This window comes from Ptychodera flava, assembly GCF_041260155.1.
Source record: "Ptychodera flava strain L36383 chromosome 23 unlocalized genomic scaffold, AS_Pfla_20210202 Scaffold_24__1_contigs__length_23054250_pilon, whole genome shotgun sequence".
NCBI lineage: Eukaryota > Metazoa > Hemichordata > Enteropneusta > Ptychoderidae > Ptychodera > Ptychodera flava.
This window is the reverse complement of record NW_027248278.1, coordinates 10308792-10332489: the sequence shown is the minus strand read 5'-3', so window position 1 is coordinate 10332489 and position 23698 is coordinate 10308792. Positions and strand designations below refer to the sequence as shown.

At 38.7% G+C, this 23698-nt stretch overlaps 3 protein-coding genes across 3 annotated transcripts; all 3 read right to left on the bottom strand.

Moving 5' to 3' along the window:
* Window positions 1-1215: 1215 nt before the first annotated feature.
* On the bottom strand, window positions 1216-6481 carry LOC139125084 (uncharacterized). The gene is made up of 2 exons (XM_070691193.1): window positions 5611-6481; window positions 1216-4955 (listed from the first exon to the last, which is right to left on the bottom strand). Exons 1-2 carry the CDS (start codon window positions 6092-6094, stop codon window positions 4648-4650), a joined length of 792 nt encoding a protein of 263 aa, XP_070547294.1. The 5' UTR covers window positions 6095-6481; the 3' UTR covers window positions 1216-4647.
* Window positions 6418-11501, bottom strand: LOC139125083 (uncharacterized). Its single transcript, XM_070691191.1, has 3 exons — window positions 11224-11501; window positions 7996-8117; window positions 6418-7277 (listed from the first exon to the last, which is right to left on the bottom strand). Exon 3 carries the CDS (start codon window positions 7228-7230, stop codon window positions 6418-6420), a length of 813 nt encoding a protein of 270 aa, XP_070547292.1. The 5' UTR covers window positions 7231-7277; window positions 7996-8117; window positions 11224-11501.
* Window positions 11502-15536: 4035 nt separating this feature from the next.
* LOC139124410 (sulfotransferase 2A1-like) lies at window positions 15537-21755 on the bottom strand. The gene is made up of 3 exons (XM_070690544.1): window positions 20811-21755; window positions 17032-17239; window positions 15537-16683 (listed from the first exon to the last, which is right to left on the bottom strand). The coding sequence occupies exons 1-3, from the start codon at window positions 21723-21725 to the stop codon at window positions 16253-16255; spliced, it is 1554 nt and encodes a 517-aa protein (XP_070546645.1). The 5' UTR covers window positions 21726-21755; the 3' UTR covers window positions 15537-16252.
* Window positions 21756-23698: the final 1943 nt, after the last annotated feature.

Sequence of the window (23698 nt, the reverse complement as noted above, 5' to 3'; positions counted from 1 at the left end):
AACTTTAAAAAACATCCATCTGAAAGAATGTCACAAGTGGTATTTGTTGCCAAAAATGTTTCAAGGAAAAATGTAAAAATAATGGCAATTTGTACTGATATTTGCAGTACAAATTCAGTAATGCAGTACTGATGTTTGTACTGCAGGACAAATATTGATCAATTTGTCCTGCTCCCCACCTGCCCCCCTCCCCCTTTCACAAGTGTGACAAACAAACAATTATCACCAATTCTATTGCACAGGACCTTCATCATCATTGACAGCACAAGATAAAATATTCCAAGAAAATATTTCTGTCAAAGTCCAACAGTTTAGTTCAGTCTTGCTAGCCTTAGGTATTCTAATTCCATTAGCATCATACTTTCACCCCTTTTTTCAAGTATAGCGGTCCAAGCACACCATAGACAATACACAAGGCTGTACCATACGTCAATGATGATAGGGTCAGACCACAACTCCTCAATGAGTTGGAAGAAATATTTTAGTATTTGTACAGGAACTTTGACCACAAATCAGTGAAATAAATACAACAAATATCAGCAAAACACATGCACAGTAAAAATATTCAACAACACATTGCTCAGAGGCCAAGCCTTTCATAAATAAAAAATAGCGTCAATGACACTGTAGCTCCCATCCTGGACTATTTAGTGTTTGTTCTCTGGTCAGATATTTGAACATGTGTGAAAGGGATAAAGTGCATGAAGTGAAAATACTTAAATGAAATGTACTGGAGACAGTGAAATATGTTTAATGTAATTATTCAGAATATAAAATGGAAAAAATACAGAATTAGATATATCGAATACTGTGATACAACCATTAACTCAACAAGTCATTTACAATGACATAGTCCCCACTTGTAATAGGAGTATTAGTCTTGATGGGGCAGGAAAATGTGGTCATTAAGAAGTATCACTGGAGTGTATATGTTGAGATCTATGGGCACATAGGTCTATGTCGTTGTTCCCAATTTGAAACACATGAGGCATGTCTAAGTTATGGTTCTAAATCGGGAAAAAAGATCAGACCTCTAGCAGTATTGGCCAGCCAAGAAATACATATGCGCATTATAAATGAGGTACAAGATGTGACATCTTAAGGTCTAATATCCTATCAAAATTGCAGGGTATAGAACTTGTGGTTACTGAAATATGCATATATATGTATAATCAAGGTCAAAGGTCATCGAGGTCACATGACATTTTCAAAAAAAATTATATTCCTAATTAATCCCTATATGCCAAAAAATCAGATCTCTAGCTCTATTCGCTTGCCCAGAATTAGATGTGTACATAATTAATGAGGTCTCCCATCCTACTAAATACAAAGGACATAGCACTTGTGGTTACTTATTTATTGACATAAACATATATTTTAGGTAAAAGGTCATCGAGATCACATGACATTTGGTCAAAAAATTTCTCTCCTATAGTTATCCCTATATACCAAAAATCAGACATCCAGCTCTATTGGCTCGCTCAGAATGAGATATGCGCATAATTATTGAGGTACAGTATGTGGCGTCATAAGGTGTCCAATCATACCAAACATGAAGGGTGTAGCACTTGTGGTTACCGAGTTATGGAAAAATATGTATATTTGAGGTCAAAGGTCACCGAGGTCACGTGACATTTTGTCAAAAAAATGTTTTGCTAAGTTATCCCTATATACCAAAAATCAGACCTCTAGCTCTATTGGCTCGCTCAAAATTAGATATGTGCATAATTAATGAGGTACAATATGTGGCGTCATAAGCTGTCCCATCATACCATACATGAAGGGAGTAGCACTTGTGGTTACTGAGTTATGGACAAATATGTATATTTGAGGTCAAAGGTCACCGAGGTCACGTGACATTTTGTCAAAAAAATTGTATTGCTAAGTTATCCCTATATACCAAAAATCAGACCTCTAGCTCTATTGGCTCGCTCAAAATTAGATATGCGCATAAGTAATGAGGTACAATATGTGGCGTCATAAGGTGTCCCATCATACCATACATGAAGGCTGTAGCACTTGTGGTTACTGAGTTATGGACAAATATGTATATTTGAGGTCAAAGGTCACCGAGGTCACGTGACATTTTGTCAAAAAATTGTTTTGCTAAGTTATCCCTATATACCAAAAATCAGACCTCTAGCTCTATTGGCTCGCTCAAAATTAGATATGTGCATAATTAATGAGGTACAATATGTGGCGTCATAAGGTGTCCCATCATACCATACATGAAGGCTGTAGCACTTGTGGTTACTGAGTTATGGACAAATATGTATATTTGAGGTCAAAGGTCACCGAGGTCACATGACATTTTGTCAAAAAAATTGTTTTGCTAAGTTATCCCTATATACCAAAAATCAGACCTCTAGCTCTATTGGCTCGCTCAAAATTAGATATGTGCATAATTAATGAGGTACAATATGTGGCGTCATAGGGTGTCCCATTATACCATATATGAAGGGTGGTAGCACTTGTGGTTACTGAGTTATGGACAAATATGTATATTTGAGATCAAAGGTCATCAAGGTCACATGACATTTTGTCAAAATATCCGAGATATCTGCGTGAACGGATGGACTCACGGATGGACGAACAGACGGACATGACCCAATCTATAAGCTCACTGGACTTCATCCGTGGGGACTAAAAATTGTGTCACTGCATCCTTTTGCAATATGAATACGATGAGAAACTAAATTTTTATTTTTTGTGGCCTTATACATGGGAGTCTATGGAGATCTGCCTTATACATGGGAGTCTATGGACGTGTAAACTAAAAATATGCAAATTTCACCACGATTTGCCCAAATTTGGGAAAGGTCACTCCTATGCACTTCCACACCAAGTTTCAAATCAATCGGACTTGTGGTTTCAGAGAAGAAGATTTTTGACCCAAAATGGGAGAAAATTACAAAAAAATTCATGAAAAATAGCAAGTCCAAGATACTGACCCAAGATGTGCACAATCATTTCATGTCAGCCCAAAGTACTTACATGCTAATTTTTCATGTAATCTGCTCAGTGGTTATTGAGTTTTTTCAATTTTGACTGTTTTTACATTTTTTCACTTAATTTGCATATTTTTGGCAATGACAACTTCATTTGAACAAAATCTCATCTACAGCCCATCATCCATGTACACACCAAATATCAAGCTGAAATGTACAGCGGTTTTGGAGTTTTTGATGTTGACGGACAGACATACAGACATACAGACATACAGACATACAGACACACAGACATACAGACATACAGACATACAGACATACATACATACAGACATTTCCCTAGCCTATAAGAATAGCTTCCATTGCCATATATACATATGGCTATGGGAGCTAAAAAGTACATTCCAAATTTTTTCAATAAAACAATTACTGAAATAAAAACATGATTACGCACCGGAATCAATCTGGACAGCAAAGTACAACAATCTTATTTCACTTGAATTCAGTTTTTGAACTTAAAATTTGCTTCACTTTTCGTTTTGACTTACATAAATCCATGATTCCTAAAAGGAGTTGTTGGGTCATAGGTCAAAAGTGTCCAATTACATTCAAGCTTGAAAAACTTCCCTTCCCTGTAATTGTAGTCCCCGTCTTCTCAGACCAAAAAGCTTTGCATGACGAAACTCAATGGGTTACAGTATCAGGTGTATATGTGAGAGGTCAAAGGTCAAACAGCATCCAAAACACCTGCTTCTGTAACACTTTTTGAGGACCACAATTGAAATAAGTTTTAATTTTTTGTGCAATCCTCAGTATTTTTCAGTGACTTTCAAATGTTATTTTCAGTAGGGTCTTTTTTGTGCTTGCTTTCGACATACAAAAACCATACAATGTTAGTGTGTGCTTTGTACATGTTGTACACATTATCCCTGCTGAGGTGCAGCGTGCTCGGAAGGTTATATCTGATTGGTTGATTGTCACTATTCACAGCAACTTCGGGAGTCTATTTGTATTATTCAATTATAACGGTAAGATTCAGCCACAGCTTCCGAGACACTGCACATCAGCCCAATATTCTAGCTGATTGTCTGAACACATCTGGGCTATACTGGCTAAATATCTATTTTGAACAAGGCACCATTCATTCATGTTGGTCCATACTGTTTGTGTGAATATTAACATGAGCCCTGGCTGTGCAGGCATATACCAATGTCTGTGCCTGGTTTGGCAGCATGGTCCTCATCTGCTTTATGTACTACACAAACTCTTGAGATACTGTATAGTCCAGTGTTCTCATACCAATACATGATTTGCATATTCTCCTGTTGTGAAATTGTACCCTTTTGTATGGTTATCAACTTATGAACAGGCTGCTCAAAAAAACAGAGGGGTTACCCTACCCTCAAAAACTCACTAGGGGAAATCTGTGGTCTGTGCAGCCTCTGTGCTGAAAAACAGGCCGATATTCACCCAGGTAGAAAATGTAGTCTTCAACCATTTCTGTTTATTCTAGACTACCTTTCCCCTTTGAATCTCGTGAGGGTAAATACTCCAGGGTGTCATAAGTCGCCAGGGGTCATCATAGGTCATCTTAGGTCATCTTAGGTCACAAAGAGTCATCCTAGGTCACGGGAGGCCATCTTAAGTCACCAGGGGTCACCTTAGGTCATCATTGGTCAGTGTTCAAATGATTAAAATTTCACTGTGCTAAGTTGGAAAGATACACAGACCATGATTGACTGTTCTCTGGTACACCCTGTTGCAAATACCGCTCCTCAGATGTTCCCATTTTTTTCCTTTCCCGGTGTTTACGAACTCTTTCCCGGATTTCATCCCTTCTCCTTTCCAATGCGGTTGGCGAGAGCATGGACACTGGCGTATAGTATCGAGAGGACCTTCTGGTGTTGCCATACTGGTTGGATTCCCCCTGTCTACCTGGGTTTCCAGTTCTATTATGCCTGGAGGTTTTCATGAAAGATTTTGATTTTGCCATCCGTATAGGGTTTTCTAAGTTGGAAAAGAGAAATAAATAGAACACATGATCAATTATGTTATGCAACATGAAAAGGAGTATGAGTTCCTATTCACATATTTGTTCTCTACATGTATATCACCATTTTTCTATCACATACAGAGACCAGAGATAAACCTTGCAAAGTGAAAATTTTGGTACACTCCAACAGTTCACAGTAGGCTAGGTGCATCTACAGACTATGAAACGGGGAGAAAGGGTCAGTGCTTGCTTTCAAGTGTACATGTGTATGTGTACAAGTACATGTGTATATATGTATGTACATACATGCATATTAACATGCATACATACATACGTACCTATGTGTATATTTACATATGGTATATATGTCCTTACGTATATATGTGCATACATACATGTACAGACATGCACATATACATACATACATACATACATACATACATACATACATTGCACATACATACATACATACATACATACATACATGTACATACATACATAAATACATGTACACGTACATACATACACAACCGTGTACACATACTAGTGTCACTATCAAATAAATCTACATTTTACATAAAGTACTACTGATGCAACATGACAAGTCATTTCTCATTTTCACATTTTTGCAACTACATGTAACTTCCATATTTTATTTAAGAAGCATACCTGTGTGAATCGTTCTGTGAAGGGCCAGGCTTCTCCTTGAATCCAGTCTTTTCCCACAGTGCTCACACTGGTACATCCGCGCTGCAGATGTATTGTACACATACACCTCTCCCTTGTCAGGCTTGTCTGTGCGTCTCCTCACATGTCCACTCTCCCTGGTTTGGATGTCAGGCTCCTGCTGATGTAAAATCACAATGTTTTCACTTATGCCGGCAGTCTCTTCCCGTGCTCCAGGGGACGGATGGGACACAGGAATGTCTGTGTTGGGATTCACAAGTTTCTCCCTTGACCTTTGACCTATGGCAGTATACCCGTGAGTCGCTGTTTCCTCTACTGCAAACTGACTACAGTTTGGCACGCTTTGCCGACTGGCAGCTTCCAGTGATGTACTTGACCTACATGTCACACTCTCCAGAAACCTGACGTCATCACCAGCTGACGTATTCTTCTCAACTTCTGAAGCAGGACCATTCACAGAAACCATCAGATCATCAGCCTCCTCTGTCTTAATGTCTATTCTGCTGGCATTGATGTGTTCTGATTGGTCCACATGATCTCTCTCCTGTGATTGGTTGTCTGAGTTTATGGATCCTGCAACAAGGGTGTTAGTAAACACTGCATTGCTGACTTCTGCAACACTGTAGTAGTTCTGTATCCTTGGCAACACCTCATTAGCATTGCCACAATGTTGAATCCTAGGCAACTCCTCATTTGCACTGTCACCATGTTGAGTCCCAGGCAACACCTCATTTGCATTGTCACCATGACTACCAAGATCATCTTGTTCATTGGTCACTACACATGATTTCAGCTGACTTTCTCTATCGGTCTGATGTGCTTCAGTTGTGCAATCCAACTGCAGTGGCTTGTCCTGAATCTCCTAGCACAGTTTGTTTCATTGCCAAGTTCAAGTTTGTTACTGTGCATTCTCTTCATTTTATTAATGTTTTTCTGGAGTTGTTTCGACCTGCAACTCCTCGGTAGGAGCGTCTTACTATCATTCAAGTAGTTCTGTGGCTCTGCAACTTCATTTGCATATTCTTCAACTTCATTTGCATATCCTTCAACTTCATTTGCATATCCTTCAGGTCTTCCAGACACACTTATTTCACTTATAAGTGGTACGGAATCTGTGTTTTTATCTGTAGTTAGTTCTGTTGATTCTTGCATTTGTGGAATTCTTATTCTTCTACCACTGAGTTGGGGAGTCCTGATGTCAATAGTATGGAGTTGGGTGGCCTGCTCCTCTCTTACAGGAAGTTGAGAGGTCCTGCTCTCACTTGCATGCAGCCGAGTGGCCTCATTGAAAATATGCAGGCTTGTTTTTCCGCACTCTTTCTGTTGAGTGACTTCACTGTTCTGACTTCTGAGTTGGACTGTTGTACCGTTACTGTCTGGAATTCTGAGTTTCTCCCCATTGTTATTGGGGTACCTGATGGAGTTTCTTTGCTTGCTGTGACTGCTTGAACAAGCCTGTGGAAAGCCACTTACCACATGCCTAGACTCACTCTCATCAGTGGGATGTGACTCCTCAACTCTCTCGGTTTGGCATTCCATCAGTTTCTCATCTGTCTGGGGGGTCTCACTGTTGCAGCACTGCATTGTGGTCTTCACATTCATTTGAATAACGCCACTCTCATGCAGAAAGTTGATAATCCGTGCCTTTCCTGAAAACAAGGTCGAGGAAAGTGTGATGATGGAGCTGATAAATTGCAAATTTTCAATTTAATTCTTTCGTCACCATGCTTTGGCACAAACAATCAGTATCAATGATGGTTGTTGATCTGTATTAGGCCCTAAATAAAATGTTTCTGGTCCTTGACAATCAGCAAAAGTGATGCAGCAATGCAGTTTTTTCCCCCTTTCTTTCTTTCTGTATTCCTAACAATGCTAGTTTGGCACTATTGATGCAACAGTTATTGTTTTTTATCACTGGCTGCATAATACTTACGTTTTCTTTGTAAACCTTTTGGACATGCAAACAGGGATATCAAGGATAGCTGTACTGATGAGTATGTAAACCCCTAAAAAGACCTGATGCGCGGGTTCTGAAATGACGCGCATGGTGACCAGAAACAGTCTTTTTATTTATTTATTTTTTTTTTTTTTTTTTTTTTTTTTTTTTTTGGCGGGGGGGGGTGTCTAAAGGGAATATAGTGAATGGATTAAATGTTGTAATGTTTGCTTACCCAATCAAATTACCTGGAAAACAGTCCTAACAATACTATATGTATATTTAGATGGGTATATCGGGTATATCACTAATTTATAAACAGCAGATATACTTGACATTTACACACACTGCAGTACCAACAAACTTCAGAATGCTTATTAGGCAAATAAAATATCTTGTAACCTTTGACCTCTCCAAGCCGGGGCACTCACCTTTACTGGAAAGGGTGTTGTTGCTAAGACGGTGAAACAACTCTTGAGTTGTTCTGAGAAAGTGACTTCCGAGATGAGAGACTCTATCCTGTTTCTTTGCTTCATCCCTATTTGACAGCAATCTGTATGAATTTATGAAATAATAGAAATGGTTATGTCAGTCAACAAACCATATGTGTGTACCTTGAAGTCTCTCACAGCCCCTCAACAACTTAAGTTTTTTTTTAATGAAAGTAAAATTTACCCACAAATAATCATTTGATAGTATGTCTACCATCAACACAAAAGGTCATGTCTATATAGCTGTAAGTAAGTGAAGTAAACAAATAAACAAAGGAGTGTTCTGACAACAGACAGAGTGAAATTGACATAATGCCGATAGCTTTCAGGCCTGATTTTTCTGGTAACTTAACCAGAGTGACCCCTATAATAGGGGTTTAGGCCTGAGAGGTTAATCTTAAGAATGAGTTCAAGGCCTATCCCTTGTGGCCATCTCACCAGATTTGAAAATCAACCCATAAAATTGACATTGTTTATCACCTTGCACATGATATCAAATATTTTCATCCATGAAGATAAACAGCATTTCAGTTGCATCACGACTTTAATCTCCTTCACACTCATTACATTAACCTTACTGAGGTTTGTGGAAAACCATTGTCAAATGATCAATGATGAGGTCAAATGAGGACATCTTTCTTTGAAGGTATCGACTATTCAGTTGAAGTCTATTGCCTGATTTTTTGAGGCATTCTCAATTTCATAAATTTCAGTGGTGTGAAATAGTCCCCTTTAGCAACTATGCCAACTCAGGACATGCAAGGGCCCTCAACAGTTGAGCCGAGAGTTTACCTCGACAAGCCAGGGGTACTTGGCCCAACTAGCTCACTGAACCTAACATGCTTGGAAGACCGTCGAGGATGTGTCATCGTGTGGTAGAAAATCAGAGCTGTGCAGTAATTGAGGGGGCTGTGAGAGAGTCTTGTGCGAGCTTTCCGCTGAAACAGTGCGAGGCAATGTGTTGAGGGCGCTCTTCGCGATTCTTCACTCTGAGCATTTGACTGCACCGCTTGCTGATTTCATCAAGGTCAGCATGCCATTATTCATATGCAGAGAAAAAATGTTTGTCAGAAAGATTAGATTAGGCTTTTGGAAACTACTTGTGCAGGACAGAAGATTTTGTACATAGGTACCATGATTAATGTTCTGTCAAAAACTAAATATTACATATAACAGCATGCGACCACAAGACAAGTGCACAGAGTCAAAATTTATTGGATATAGCAGCAAATATATTGCAGAAATACTGCTATGCAAGAGGCATCAAGTAAAAATCTTAGTGTTGCAATCAGCCCTACAGCCTGAGCAGAGAATACTGGAGAAATTTGAATTCTTATTGAATTTATTTGTGGACAAATATATTGTTTTATTAAACAGAGTTGTACAGATATATATATATATATATATATATATATATATATATATATATATATATATATATATATATATATATATATATATATATATATATATATATATATATATATATTATATATATATGTGTGTGTCTGTGTGTGTGTGTGTGTGTGTGTGTGTGTGTGTGTGTGTGTGTGTGTGTCAGAGTTTGATAGCTCAGGACTGTCATCAAGAAAAATTCAATAGAGCTGTTCACAAATGAAGTCATTCTTTTCATAGTAATATGCAAAGATAAATATTTGCTCACATTTTTATCACACTTTTGGAAGTTATGCATGCAAGAATGACAAAAACACCACTTTGTCGGAGACTGCCAATACTAAAAGATATATAAATGGGTCAGAGTACAATCTGCAACAACAGCCATGCATGCAACATTGATAAAATTCGTCCGCATTTCAAGCAGCAGTGTCTGATGTCGCGCACATGCAGCTACATTTAGTAACAAAACCTGTAACCATGAACATGACCTAGAATCACTTAATATACGCCCTTCAAAATCACGAATTTCAAAACAACCCTATTGTTTCTATTGGTGAGGTGGGGCTTTAAGTTAAAATCACTGCAGGTAGTAAATACCATCTGTGGTACAACAGTGTTTTACCAATCTGATTAAAATCCAATGTAGTGATGGGTCAGTCTTTTACACTATTGTGTTACGGTCTTTTCCTTCTGCGGTCAACCTTAATACAATAACGTAAAGACCAACCCATCACAACATTGGATCTTAATCAGATTGGGTGTTTTCCGAAAGCCAGGAAAAACAGAGGGGCAGCTAATTTAATACACATACACATTTTTGTTATAACGGTATATTCTTTTATATGTGGTTAATAACATGTGAAACGATTGCTCAAAACTAAGGGGGATGGGCAACCCCAAGGAGAACCCTACTGTGGTCACACTTCTGCACCATAACAGCTTACTGAGGTTGCATAGGACTGAACTTTAATATTGACCCTTTGAGTGCCGAAGTCAGTTTTTGTGGACTGTATAAAATACAGACAATTTTTTTTCAGATCCAGACAATTTTTTCATTTTTTCCAAAATATGGTTCAAAAATTGTAGTCAATGAGTAATGTCCATTCGGTCCAAAATTGTCAAAAATGAACAGAAAAATTCATGAAAGTAGGTAAAATTTTGCACTACAATTTTGGTCGGAAAATTACAGCACTCAAATGGGTATGTATATATTGGACACCAAATGGCTCTATATTGCAGAGGGAATTATTTCTGAGACGACTTCACGTGGCTGAATAACATACTGCTTGAGACACAAGCAGGACAAACAGTTTGCTTGCATTTGTTCCTAATAACAACGTTGACTGGCCTATAGACCCTCCTCTTACCTGTCTACTGTTATTTTTGTGCTACCTTCAAGCTCGAACCTTGCTGCGGATCCGTAGCCCTACCATCCCCTTTGCTAGTTGTGTTGGGGGAAGTGGAGCAAGGGTAGTGGCAGGGCTACGGAACCGCAGCAAGCTCCAACCTTGCTGCAGTTCCGCAGCTCACAAGTTCCCCCGGCGATTTTTGTGTGCCGGTACCGGGGCAAGCATAGCCAGTAGAGGATATAGTGGGCCACTATATATGGCAAGCTCCGAACCCCATTGTCTGTGAGTCTGTGTTAACTTCGCACAAACGAGGGATGTACGCTACCGGTAATACCGCAATCGGCCAACTCACAATTTATTGGTAAAGCCATTTACGGCACGCAAGAGAAAAATATGCAAGACTGCTTGAAGATATTCTTACCTTCTTGAGTCAAAACTTGGATTAGCGTGTGTGAAGGTGTAAGCGGCGTCCGTGGAAAACCGTGTCCTCCATTTTGTACGGCGACCTCGTCTCCCGTTCGGAGCTCAGAGATCACAGCGTCTTCCGGCATCAGCACCTCAATTTGCTTACACATGGAAAACTGCATATTTAGACTGGTGTCTGGGCACACGGGTCGCGGATAATAGACAAAAACTTGTTATAAACTGGCTATTTTTGCGCCATGTCCTATGTACACAGACAGATATTGCAAGGTTCACTCTATGTTTGTGAATGGAAGATTGAATCGATAGAGGGCGCAGAGCAAGTGGGTTGACTGTTCGTGACCCAGTGTTCGTGACCTCAACAAATCGCTAATAAATATGAATAAACTGCACGGATGAGTGCATGTGTGGAGGCATAGACGCGCAGACGGTTTCTCTACTGTCTGTGGTGGAGGTCAGTTTTGTTTTCTTTTTGTTCATTTCGTCTTTTGTTTTTGTTTCCCCATTTCTTACTTTTGCATCATTAGTGCTTTCAGGATTGCCTGACTCATGCAGAGAACATATGATACCAGTACAGACATTAGGGACGGGCCATTTGATTGGGGGGGGGGGCGCTGGAGGAAATGGGTATGGCAGAAATTTTTTCCCCACCACTAAGGCATCAATTTTTTTCTTTTTTATGCCATTACTGGCCATTAAGACATTGCTGGGTCAGTTTTTTTTCTTCTACGACATTTTTTTTAACCAAAATTCCTCCAGCCATCCCTACTGGGAAATCAAATGGTTCTCCCCTTATGTTGTGTAAATTGTTTAAAACTATACCTACAGTACATCTGGACATAGTCCGACTCGGTATTTTTTTCGTTGATTAATGTACTTTTCACTCGATTACCCAAAATATTCTAATCGACACTACTATTTATGACGTCAAGGACTGTTTCGGATAAAACAATCACGTGGTTTGTCTTTAGCGGTTGACCTTTAAACCCGTCTCTTGGTCACAATGTTATAGAATTTCTTTGGACATGAAAGATTGAAAAGAGTTGAATGTAATCAGACAGGATCCACTAACTTGCATATATTAACTAGATATCAAAGGATTTTAATTTTGAAATTCTCTCTAATTTTGTCTGAGGGTGAACGATATTTGGGTAAATTTAAGATGTCAAATACCTTTGGCGATGATATACAAAGGTATGGTAAAATATGTTTGTGTACGCGACGAAATATTTCAAACTTAAGGAGATAAGATCATAAAGACGTTGGGATGATGTCTAGAGAGTTGTTTCGCTCTTAGAAAAACAACTACATGAACCATAATAAGAGGTCCAACAGTTCACTTCTTCAAATAGCACAAATGGTTTCACACAAAGAATGGATATTTTGATCGATCAGTGAACAGAGTGGCGGTACTAAGGATTAAAATACGCTTGGACCGGTCATATAGTAATGTTCTTGCGGTTTCTTGTCATTTGATGAAAGTAGTGCGGCGGTGCGATTTTCTTTATTTCATTGTGAATTTTACTCACAAGCTTTTCGCTAAACCACATTATTATTTGACCCGTCCAAGTTATGAGACTACAGATTCAGGATGTCTTTTCTTCCTTATAACACTTTATAGCGGCAATAAGGGAAGACAGCTGCACAGACCCTCAGAGCCTCACATAACCTCTATACTAGTTATAGCTCTGTAGCATTGCACTGTAATGCGAGATCAGAGTATTACCTCGGCAGTCTCTCTATACAGTAATTGATAGGAAGGGGCCGACGAAAAGCATCACAACAGCGCACAGGTGTCAGAGACAAAAATATCCTATGCCTTGAATATTATTTTGTAATCGCTAAGTCTGTATAAAGGTCAGTGAACGATAAGAATTGTCCTTCATCTTGGGAAAACTTCGTTGTCAGGGACATTGATTGTGTTTGCGTCATCGAAATTTAATCTTCAAGGTTTTAAAGAGTGAATTTGCGTCACTGACACCAAATTCCAACTTCAAGGTGCTGGGAAAAATACATACGGAAAGATATGGCATAGTTATAAATAATTAATAATTGTATAAGATATGCAAATTATGTAAATTTCATTTTTTGACGTCCAATGGGAGAAAAGTAAATAATGTACTTCTGAACTTTTCACTTCTTACTTACTTCATACTTACCAGTCAGGGATTATTAGTGATTGGAGAGTATCCAATTCAACGTATGTACAATGTGAGGATTCCTTTGAAAGGAGAGAAACACAGAGAGTCCTCAGTTGGGCATCTCTGATGTGTAACTTACACTTCAGCAAAAAATCACCATTAAATTCACATACTTGTGAATCTCTACTCTGTAAAAGATCTAAACGTATCTCTCAGCAGTGGGTGAACCTCCCCAGACCAACATTTACAAAAAAATAACACAATCCTTCAAGTAACTCACTGTTTTCTTCACTGCTGCTTCTTTATTTTTTCAAAATTTCTGCCAGATAGCATTCGGGCAGGTCAATAGGTCAAGCATCGAACCGACACGTAAAGCCTGAGCACCGAAATATGCATCGTCGTAAACTACGCGCCTCTTTACGGCAACAGCTCAGCGCTACCCGTCAAGCGTAGGTCAGCGGAGCGGAATTATTGCTCTGGCTCGCGAGAATGGAAATATGATGCATCTCTGAGAATTCAGGCCACTTTCAGCCCTGCCTAGAAGTGCCGATTACATATCTGATTTGCATTTTGGTTAAATAGTATCAAAATTGTCGCGTCATACTTAAATGTGACGTCGGTGAGGGGGTGGCTTACCATTTAGCATTCATAACCAGGGTTAACCCCTGACGGATTTAAAATTTCTATATCCTCTATTTGATTGAATTAAAATTAAAAACACGAGGACAAAATAGTTTGGAAGAGAGTGTCTTCAATTAAAGTCGCTCGAAACTCCTGCTGAAACAATTTGATGAAATACATCAATGATCTTTGTATTCATATATAATTCAAGTCCAATTTCATGTTTAATATATATTTTCTGGGTCTGATGAGACACAACTAGACTGGCATCCCTCATCTATTTACATTGAGATGGTGTTATTTGAAATAATGCTCATAAACTTTACGAAAAAGTGTCTATACGAAGTGAATCACATACATGTTGTTACGTCAGAAAAAAAAACGATGAATAAAATTTAAAAATAAAGCTAATAACTCTGCCAGGTGATAAAGTACAAACTGTAAAAGTTTACAGGCTACTTATTTCAGCTGGGACGGCACAAACTCCTTGTCTCTAGACCTACATAACAATGTTCTCCAACGGATTATTTTTGAAATGGGTGAGGATGAAGTTCACATATGTGAGTTAGCTTACTAGTCTTTCCTCCCAGACCAGGTATTCCCCTTTTAGACTTAAAGAGATTTGAATAATTAATTCATCATCCCTTCCAATGTTATATTCATTTTTTCCCTCGCTGTGTGTTTGATCCCATCTCATTTTCTCTATATCGCCTGTCCAAAGAGTGCTGTCTTATACATTTGTCTGTTTGCCAATGTCTGTACGAGCCTATCTGTCTTCTTTTTCAAACTCCGCTTGGTCTTTGGTGGTAGTGACAATGTCTCGTACTGCCTCAGTTCCAGACCAGTACGTCTGCATCGCCACTTTTCAACCCTCCTCTCCATCCCTACAATCTGTATGCCCTCCCCAAAGTCCCCTGATGCCCGCCGTTGAATCAAACCTTCCTGATAACAGCTGTAAAATCGTTTTCTTTTTGAGTCAGCGGTTCATATTCGCCAGATGTTAGCTTTATGGACCCTTCAAATTAATTCCAATGCATTGGTGACGCCAGTTGAAAGCGTAACCTTCGATGTTTTAGCGCAGACTTAAAGGTATACTGTCAACTGTTCTAATTTTGCCACAGTTACCATGGAAAGAGAAAATCTAACCAATCACAGATTTTAAGCGGGTGGCCGCTTTTTAAAGCGCCCTCACGTGGGCATTTTGAATATCAAGGAATGCCCATTTGACCATATATGGGCATATTTAGATTACAGGTGACTGTATACCTTTAATGTTTACGTTCTATTGATATTTCAGTGGTGATCTTTTTATAATCAACAGAATCAAACGAAAAGGCACAGAGTCTATTTAACGTTCATCGATGTAGCCCAGGAAATATTTGTTAACCATTTGATAGAGCTTTTAAGAAAACAGAATGGCATTTCAAAGCAGTTGCAACAAATTCAACGCGTCCGTCGTTTAGTTCTGCAGGTTATACAATACAATACAATACAATACAATACAATACAATACAATACAATACAATACAATACAATACAATACATGCATACATATATGTACATTGATGCCTTTTGCAAGAGGTCAATATAGCTTTCTGTTACGAATTTGACTTTGTTGTATGTACCGGTGCTTTACTGTCTCTTCTGTGCTTTTTTGTGTCTGTGTTTATAACGGTTGATTTTGTATTACGAATTTAACCCAGTGTTATCGGATTATGGATGGGTATGAATATATTCATATGCGAATATATTGCTAAGCACATACACACACATACGGAGCTCATAAGGTGAATTGATAAGGAGTTGCTTAATCAGGATGATAGATAATCCTCAGCTTTGATGATTAGTAGAAGTAACTAATAGAATTAAGGCACCATGACTAATTACAGATACGGACTGTTTTCTTTGAATTGCTACACAGGGATAGTCAGGGTAGCTTATATAAACACAAAATGTCACTGAAAAAGCTTGTGTCCTATGAACGTATTGTGTCCGCATGTTGTGTTTATTCGATATCGTCAAATTACGGGTTCGAAAAACGCGTGGCCCCAATCTTAATATAGATATGAATTAAATGTGAAAAGATTCATCAAGTCATAAATATTAAAACAGCTCATGCGAGTTGGTACATGCCACAACTATTTATTCATAACTGTATATTGATGACGCATATTACAGCGATCTGATTGGTCGAGACGTGAAAATAACCGTGCTATATTCGCGATATGGACGTTACACCGAACAGGTGCCCCACACACCCTGGCCCTACATGTTGTAAACTAGCTTCAGTCCGTGCTTCTCTGCTTTAACAGTGATTTCTCGATCGAAAAATTCGTTCTGTGAAACCAGGAAATGATTTTTCCAATCACCAACTTTACCTTTGCGTAGATGCTGTACGTTGTTTTGGTTGTTTAAAAAAGAATTTTCGTCTCCGAGAGACGAAACTCGTCTGTAGAATTCGACACCTTGACTCATAGATGCAAAACTACACTTTTTCACAACGTCATCGAGTTCTTCATCTGACTTCGGCCGATCCAAAAACTCAGCCACTTTGACCAAGACAGACTTCGAATCTTTCTTCATGTCTTCAAATGTCACATGAAGTACATTATCTTCCAGACCAAGCGTCGCCATCCTAACACGTGATCCAACCACGATCCATACCACACTTTGCCATCCACGAAGGCATGGACCCACTCATCCCAGTTCAAATCCATGCCGGCCCAGGGAAATCCCTGCATGAAATGGTAATAAGAAACACAGACATCTTTTGGGTTTCTGGTGATATAAACAACCTTGCATTTTTTCTCACCATCTTGCCAAGCCCTTGGAAAGAACTGGAATGGCATATGGCAGTACAGCAAACGTGGTGAAGGCATCTCATCTAACGATTCCTCATAGCCTTTGCATGTTTACCATAACTTCCAGTACATAATCAGGGTCATCGTAAAATTGGTCAAGCCTGACAACCTTGTTGGTAGACGGTAACAACAGATTCAGGTCGGTATACAGACTGCTAAGCAAATTCAACATCCAAAATGTACCTGACTTCATGTACGTCACTACAACAACGTCGTCTGGCCTGATGTCCCACTGGTCCATAGGATTAGATTTCACAGTCTCGATGTTATAACCACAGTTGGTGAAAAAGCAACCGCGGTAGAAGAAACCAGGCCACTCCTTCGCCATGGCGTGACAGAGCAATTCTAAAGTAGGGATAATAGCTGACCTTGGGGAAATGCCATGGCGCAGCTGCGACAGAGCACAGACAGTGAATACAGCAGCTTATTGTTCAGCAAAAATGGAGTTCTAAAGGACCCAAAACGGAAAGGGGTTATGAGAACCGTCAATTCTGAAATGAGTACTGAGAACCAAGGTGATACAAAAAGCCGAAAAGTCGAGAGAAAACGTACCAGAGAGGTTCATGGACACTAGGAAGACTAGGCTGGCTTTCACACCCGGGCTTTCACACTGCACCGGGCCCCTCGACGAGAACGCAGCTCAGCAACTGAATGTAATCGGACTATACATGCGCCCTCAACAGTTGAGACCAGCGAAGGACCGACGATGCTGAAGTTACGCTCGGTTCCGGTTCAAAATCCCAGTAACCGTTTATTGAACCTCTTTAACCCTTTCACCACCATGGTTTGTCCCAAATCCATTGTTTTCTGTGGTAAAGTTGGACCTGTATACAGGGAACTGGGGTGAAAGGGTTAAGCGTTTAAATTTATCTGAAATTCTATAAACAAAACACAGTGAGTAAGCAGTTATGCTTAATCCACCTTAGTTCTAACAGTTTACTACATACCACAAAAGGTTCATTTTTCTCTCACTCCGTTGATAATATCACAGTGCACTGTGCATAAAAAACACATGACAAGCGATTATATAGGACATAGAATTTAAAAAGTCATCTAGTACTTACAATGAACTAAATCATTTTGAAACTACTCTTAATTTTCGAAATCAAGTATTTCTATTCTTTACATATTCTATGCTTAAAATTTCTGAACAAAACTTATACGTCCTTGAGTTTTTGCAGACATTGACTATGTCATTCTCGGAATAAATTTTAGGTGCATCAAAATCAGCAATGATTTATTCCTCGTTACATTAGCTTTTATCAGTTGACTATTTTATTACTACATAATAAATGATATCTTTCTAACTACATATGAATACTTTTGAGAAGAAACGCTTTAGGTTTTTCTATCCTAGTAGTGACAGAGACCGCATACTTTTATCATGTTGTTAACATGGCTAACGGTGGAAAAGTCAGGTAGATGGAAAGACCGTGAGTAGGCACATAAAAGAGACCCTGAATGCCTTTTATCAGTGCATCACGAGGGAAGACAGTACTGTGAAACAGCAGAATCGGTATTGGTGAGTGATGCTGCCATAAACTAAAACCACTGATCAAGAACCATAGGAGTACAACAACCTGGCCTACTATTTCATGATTTATGTTATTCTGGTTTTCATGTTGAGGCATCTGCCAAAAATGTACGAGAGCTGCCGCTCTTAATGAGCTTTGAATACTTTTCTGTTGGCCCACTCTTTTTTATTTGGTTTTCACTGTGATGTCTTCTCTGAGTGACTGGTTGCCGTGCGTTGTAATTTCGAATCCGAATCCAAATAGTTTTGAAGAATCTCTTCAATCACATTCGCTCGAAACTCCTGCTGAAAATATTTGATGAAGTACATCAATGCTCTTTGCATTCATCATTCAAGTCCAATTTCATGTTTGATATATATTTTCTGGGTCTGATGAGACACAACTGGCATCCCCTCACCGTCAAATTTATTGACATTGAGATGGTGTTATTTGAAATAATGCTCATAAACTTTACGACAAAGTGTCTATACGAAGTGAATCACATACATGTTGTTACGTCAGAAAAAAAAACGATGAATAAAATTTAAAAATAGAGCTAAAAATTCTGCCAGGTGATAAAGTACAAAAGTGTTAAAGTTTACAGGCTACTTATTTCAGCTGGGACGGCACAAACTCCTTGTCTCCAGACCTACATAACAATGTTCTCCAATGGATTATTTTTGAAATGGGTGAGGATGAAGTTCACATTATGTGAGTTAGCTTACTAGTCTTCCCTTCCAGACCAGGTATTCCCCTTTTAGAGTTGAAGAGATTTGAATAATTAATTCATCATCCCTTCCAATGTTATATTCATTTTTTTCCCTCGCTGTGTGTTTGATCCCATCTCATTTTCTCTATGTCGCCTGTCTTATACATTTGTCTGTTTGCCAATGTCAGAGCCTGTCTTCTTTTTCAATCTCCGCTTCGTCTTTGGTGGTAGTGACAATGTCTCGTACTGCCTCAGTTCCAGACCAGTACGTCTGCATCGCCACTTTTCAACCCTCCTCTCCATCCCTACAATCTGTATGCCCTCCCAAAAGTCCCCTGATGCCCGCCGTTGAATCAAACCTTCCTGATAACAGCTGTAAAATCGTTTTCTTTTTGAGTCAGCGGTTCATATTCGCCAGATGTTAGCTTTATGGACCCTTCAAATTAATTCCAATGCATTGGTGACGCCAGTTGAAAGCGTAACCTTCGATGTTTTAGCGCAGACTTAAAGGTATACTGTCAACTATTCTAATTTTGCCACAGTTACCATGGAAAGAGAAAATCTAACCAATCACAGATTTTAAGCGGGTGGCCGCTTTTTAAAGCGCCCTCACGTGGGCATTTTGAATATCAAGGAATGCCCATTTGACCATATATGGGCATATTTAGATTACAGGTGACTGTATACCTTTAATTTTTATGTTCTATTGATATTTCAGTGGTGATCTTTTTATAATCAACAGAATCAAACGGAAAGGCATAGAGTCGATTTAACGTTCATCGATATAGCCCAGGAAATATTTGTTAACCATTTGATAGAGCTTGTGAGAAAGCAGAATGGCATTTCAAAGCAGTTGTAACAAATTGAAAGTGTCCATCGTTTAGTTCTGCAGGTTAAAAGATACAATACAATACAATACAATACAATACAATACAATACAATACAATACAATACAATACAATACAATACAATACAATACAATACAATACAATACAATACAATACAATACATGCATACATACATGTACATTGATGCCTTTTGCCAGAGGTCAATATAGCTTTCTGTTACGAATTTGACTTTGTTATATGTACCGGTGCTTTACTGTTTCTTCTGTGCTGTTTTGTGTCTGTGTTTATAACGGTTGATTTTGTATTACGAATTTGACCCAGTGTTATCGGATTATGGATGGGTATGAATATATTCATATACGAATATATTGTTAAGCACATACACACATACGGAGCTCATAAGGTGAATTGATAAGGAGTTGCTTAATCAGGATGATAGATAATCCTCAGCTTTGATGATTAGTAGAAGTAACTAATAGAATTAAGGCACCATGGCTAATTACAGATACGGACTGTTTTCTTTGAATTGCTACACAGGGATAATCAGGGTAGCTTATATAAACACAAAATGTCACTGAAAAAGCTTGTGTCCCATGAACGTATTGTGTCCGCATCTTGTGTTTATTCGATATCGTCAAATTACGGGTTCGAAAAATACTCAAACGCGTGACCCTAATCTTAAAATAGATATGAATTAATAAATGTGAAAAGATTCATCAATACATATTAAAACAGCTCATGCGAGTTGGTACATGCAACAACTATTTATTCATAACTGTATATTGATGACGCATATTACAGCGATCTGATTGGTCGAGACGTGAAAATAACCGTGCTATATTCGCGATATGGACGTTACACCGAACAGGTGCCCTACACACCCTGGCCCTACATGTTATGGACTAGCTTCAGTCCGTGCTTCTCTGCTTTAACAGTGATTTCTCGATCGAAAAATTCGTTCTGTGAAACCAGGAAATGATTTTTCCAATCACCAACTTTACCTTTGCGTAGATGCTGTACGCTGTTTAAAAAAGAATTTTCGTCTCCGAGAGACGAAACTCGTCTATAGAATTCGACACCTTGACTCATAGATGCAAAACTACACTTTTTAACAACGTCATCGAGTTCTTCATCTGACTTCGGCCGATCCAAAAACTCAGCCACTTTGACCAAGACAGATTTCAAATCTCTCTTCATGTCTTCAAATGTCACATGAAGTACATTATCTTCCAGACCAAAGCGTCTCCATCCTAACACGTGATCCAACCACGATCCATACCACACTTTGCCATCCACGAAGGCACGGACCCACTCATCCCAGTTCAAATCCATGCCGGCCCAGGGAAATCCCTGCATGAAATGGTAGTAAGACACACAGACATCTTTTGGGTTTCTTGCGATATAAATGATCTTGCATTTTTTCTCACCATCTTGCCAAGCCCTTGGAAAGAACTGGAATGGCATATGGCAGTACAGCAAACGTGGTGAAGGCATCTCAACTAACGATTCCCTCATAGCCTTTGCATGTTTACCATAACTTCCAGGTACACAACCAGGGTCATCGTAAAATTGGTCAAGCCTGACAACCTTCTTGGTAGACGATAACAACAGATTCAGGTCGGTATACAGACTGCTAAGCAAGTTCAACATCCAAAATGTACCTGACTTCATGTACGTCACTACAACAACGTCGTCTGGCCTGATGTCCCACTGGTCCATGGGATTAGATTTCACAGTCTCGATGTTGTAACCACAGTTGGTGAAAAAACAACCGCGGTAGACGAAACCAGGCCACTCCTTTGCCATGGCGTCAGAAAGCAATTCTAAAGTAGGAATAATACTTAAAATTTGGGTTATATAGGTGCGCCCTCAATAGTTGAGCCTAGCGATGGACGGACGATGCTGAAGTTACGCTCAGTTCCGGTTCAAATTTCCAGTAACCGACGAAAAATATTGAATTCTAGCCGTTTGTTGAACTTCTTTAAGCGATATCAAGGGCGATTCTTTGAATTGAAAGGCTATCAATTAAATATTCTCAGGAAATCTTTAATATTAGTAAATTACTATTTCATTTAAATTATCTGATATTCTATAAACAAAACACACAAGTTCTAAGAGTTTTACTACATACCACAAAAGGTTCATTTTTCTCTCACTTCATTATCATAGTGCATATAAAACACATGACACGTGATTATATAGGACATAAAATTAAAAAGTCATCTAGTACTTAAAACGAACGAAATCATTTTGGAACTACTCTTAGTTTTCGAGATGAAGTATTTCTATTCATTACATATTTATGCTTTAAATTCAAAACAAGACTTGTATGTCCTGGAGTTTTGCAGACATTGACCATGATATTCACCGGATAAATTTTTTACATGCATCCAAATCAGCCACGTTTCGATTCTTCCTTGCTACATTTGCCTTTATGCTAAGCCTTTATCAGTTAACTTTTTTTTATTACTACACACTAATGATATCTTTATTACTACAAATGAATACATTTGATGGAAACGTTTTAGGGTTTATTATCCTAGCAGTGACAGAAACCACACTCTTTTGTAATGTTGTTAACCTGGCTACTGGTGGAAATGTCAGGTAAGCACAGAAAGAGACCCTGAATGCTTCTTGTCAGTGCATCACGAAGGAAAACAGCACTGTTAAACAGCGGAATCGGTATTGGTGAGTGATGCTGCCAAAAAACATTGATCAGTCACTAGTGGAATACAGCAACTTGGTCTACTGTCTCATGATTTATATTATTCTGCTTTTTGATGCTAATTCATGTTGAGGCATCTGCCAAAGAACGACGAGAGCTGTCGCTCTTGATGAGCTATGAATACTTTTCTATTGAACCACTCTTTTTAAGGGTGGGGACTTGGCCGAGCAGTTGTTTGACTGTGAAGTCTTCGCTCGGTGACTGGTTGCTGTGCGTTGTAATTTCGAATCCGATTGAAAATCTGCTCTTTCTTCTAGCTATATTTTTCTATTTCTTCAGCCTTCAACTCTTTTTGGAAGTGTGGAATTCAGTTATCACCATGGTTTGGCCATCATTGTTCATAATCGCATACAAGCAAATATTTTTCCCGTTCTTTTCCAACATACAAAAATGCATGAAATCGCGCTAAAATGTTCATTGCCTTGATATTTTTGACAGACCGACAAAAAGTGCACTCAATCTTCTATTCTGTTAGTGTTACATTTATTACAATCTCTTTCCATGTTCAGATTTTTCGGTATGGTATGTCTCCCTTTTTCCTTTGGTCATTAATAACTAATGTGAAGCTTTATCGCGAAGTTATTGTGTGAAGCAAGGCTCAGAAGAGAATGGAGTTTTATTTTGTCATACATTATTAGTTTACCGGTGTTATCCCTTATAGTATTACCCTAAAGGATTTCATAATTGATGACTAATTTGTTTTCATTTTCCTCGTAATGACTTTATTTCTGATAATAGTGCGGTTCTTTGGATGTGAAACGTCATGCCTTCATTTTTATGACATTTAGACAAGGAACTAATGTTTGCGTTGTATATTAACGTTTTTCCCATAAAAACTTCTTAGGTAGATTGCCAAGTGAGAGTTTACAGTCTATGGGCAGCATTAATTGAATTGTACACGGACTAGAAGTGGATATTGGCCATGATAGCTGCATTTGCACACCCACTGTAAACACGATTGGAACTAATTTGGGATAATTGGATGGTGAAGTAATGTCTGTTTAATATGCAAATGTAAGCTCATCTACTTTTCTTTTTAAGTTATATACTTATT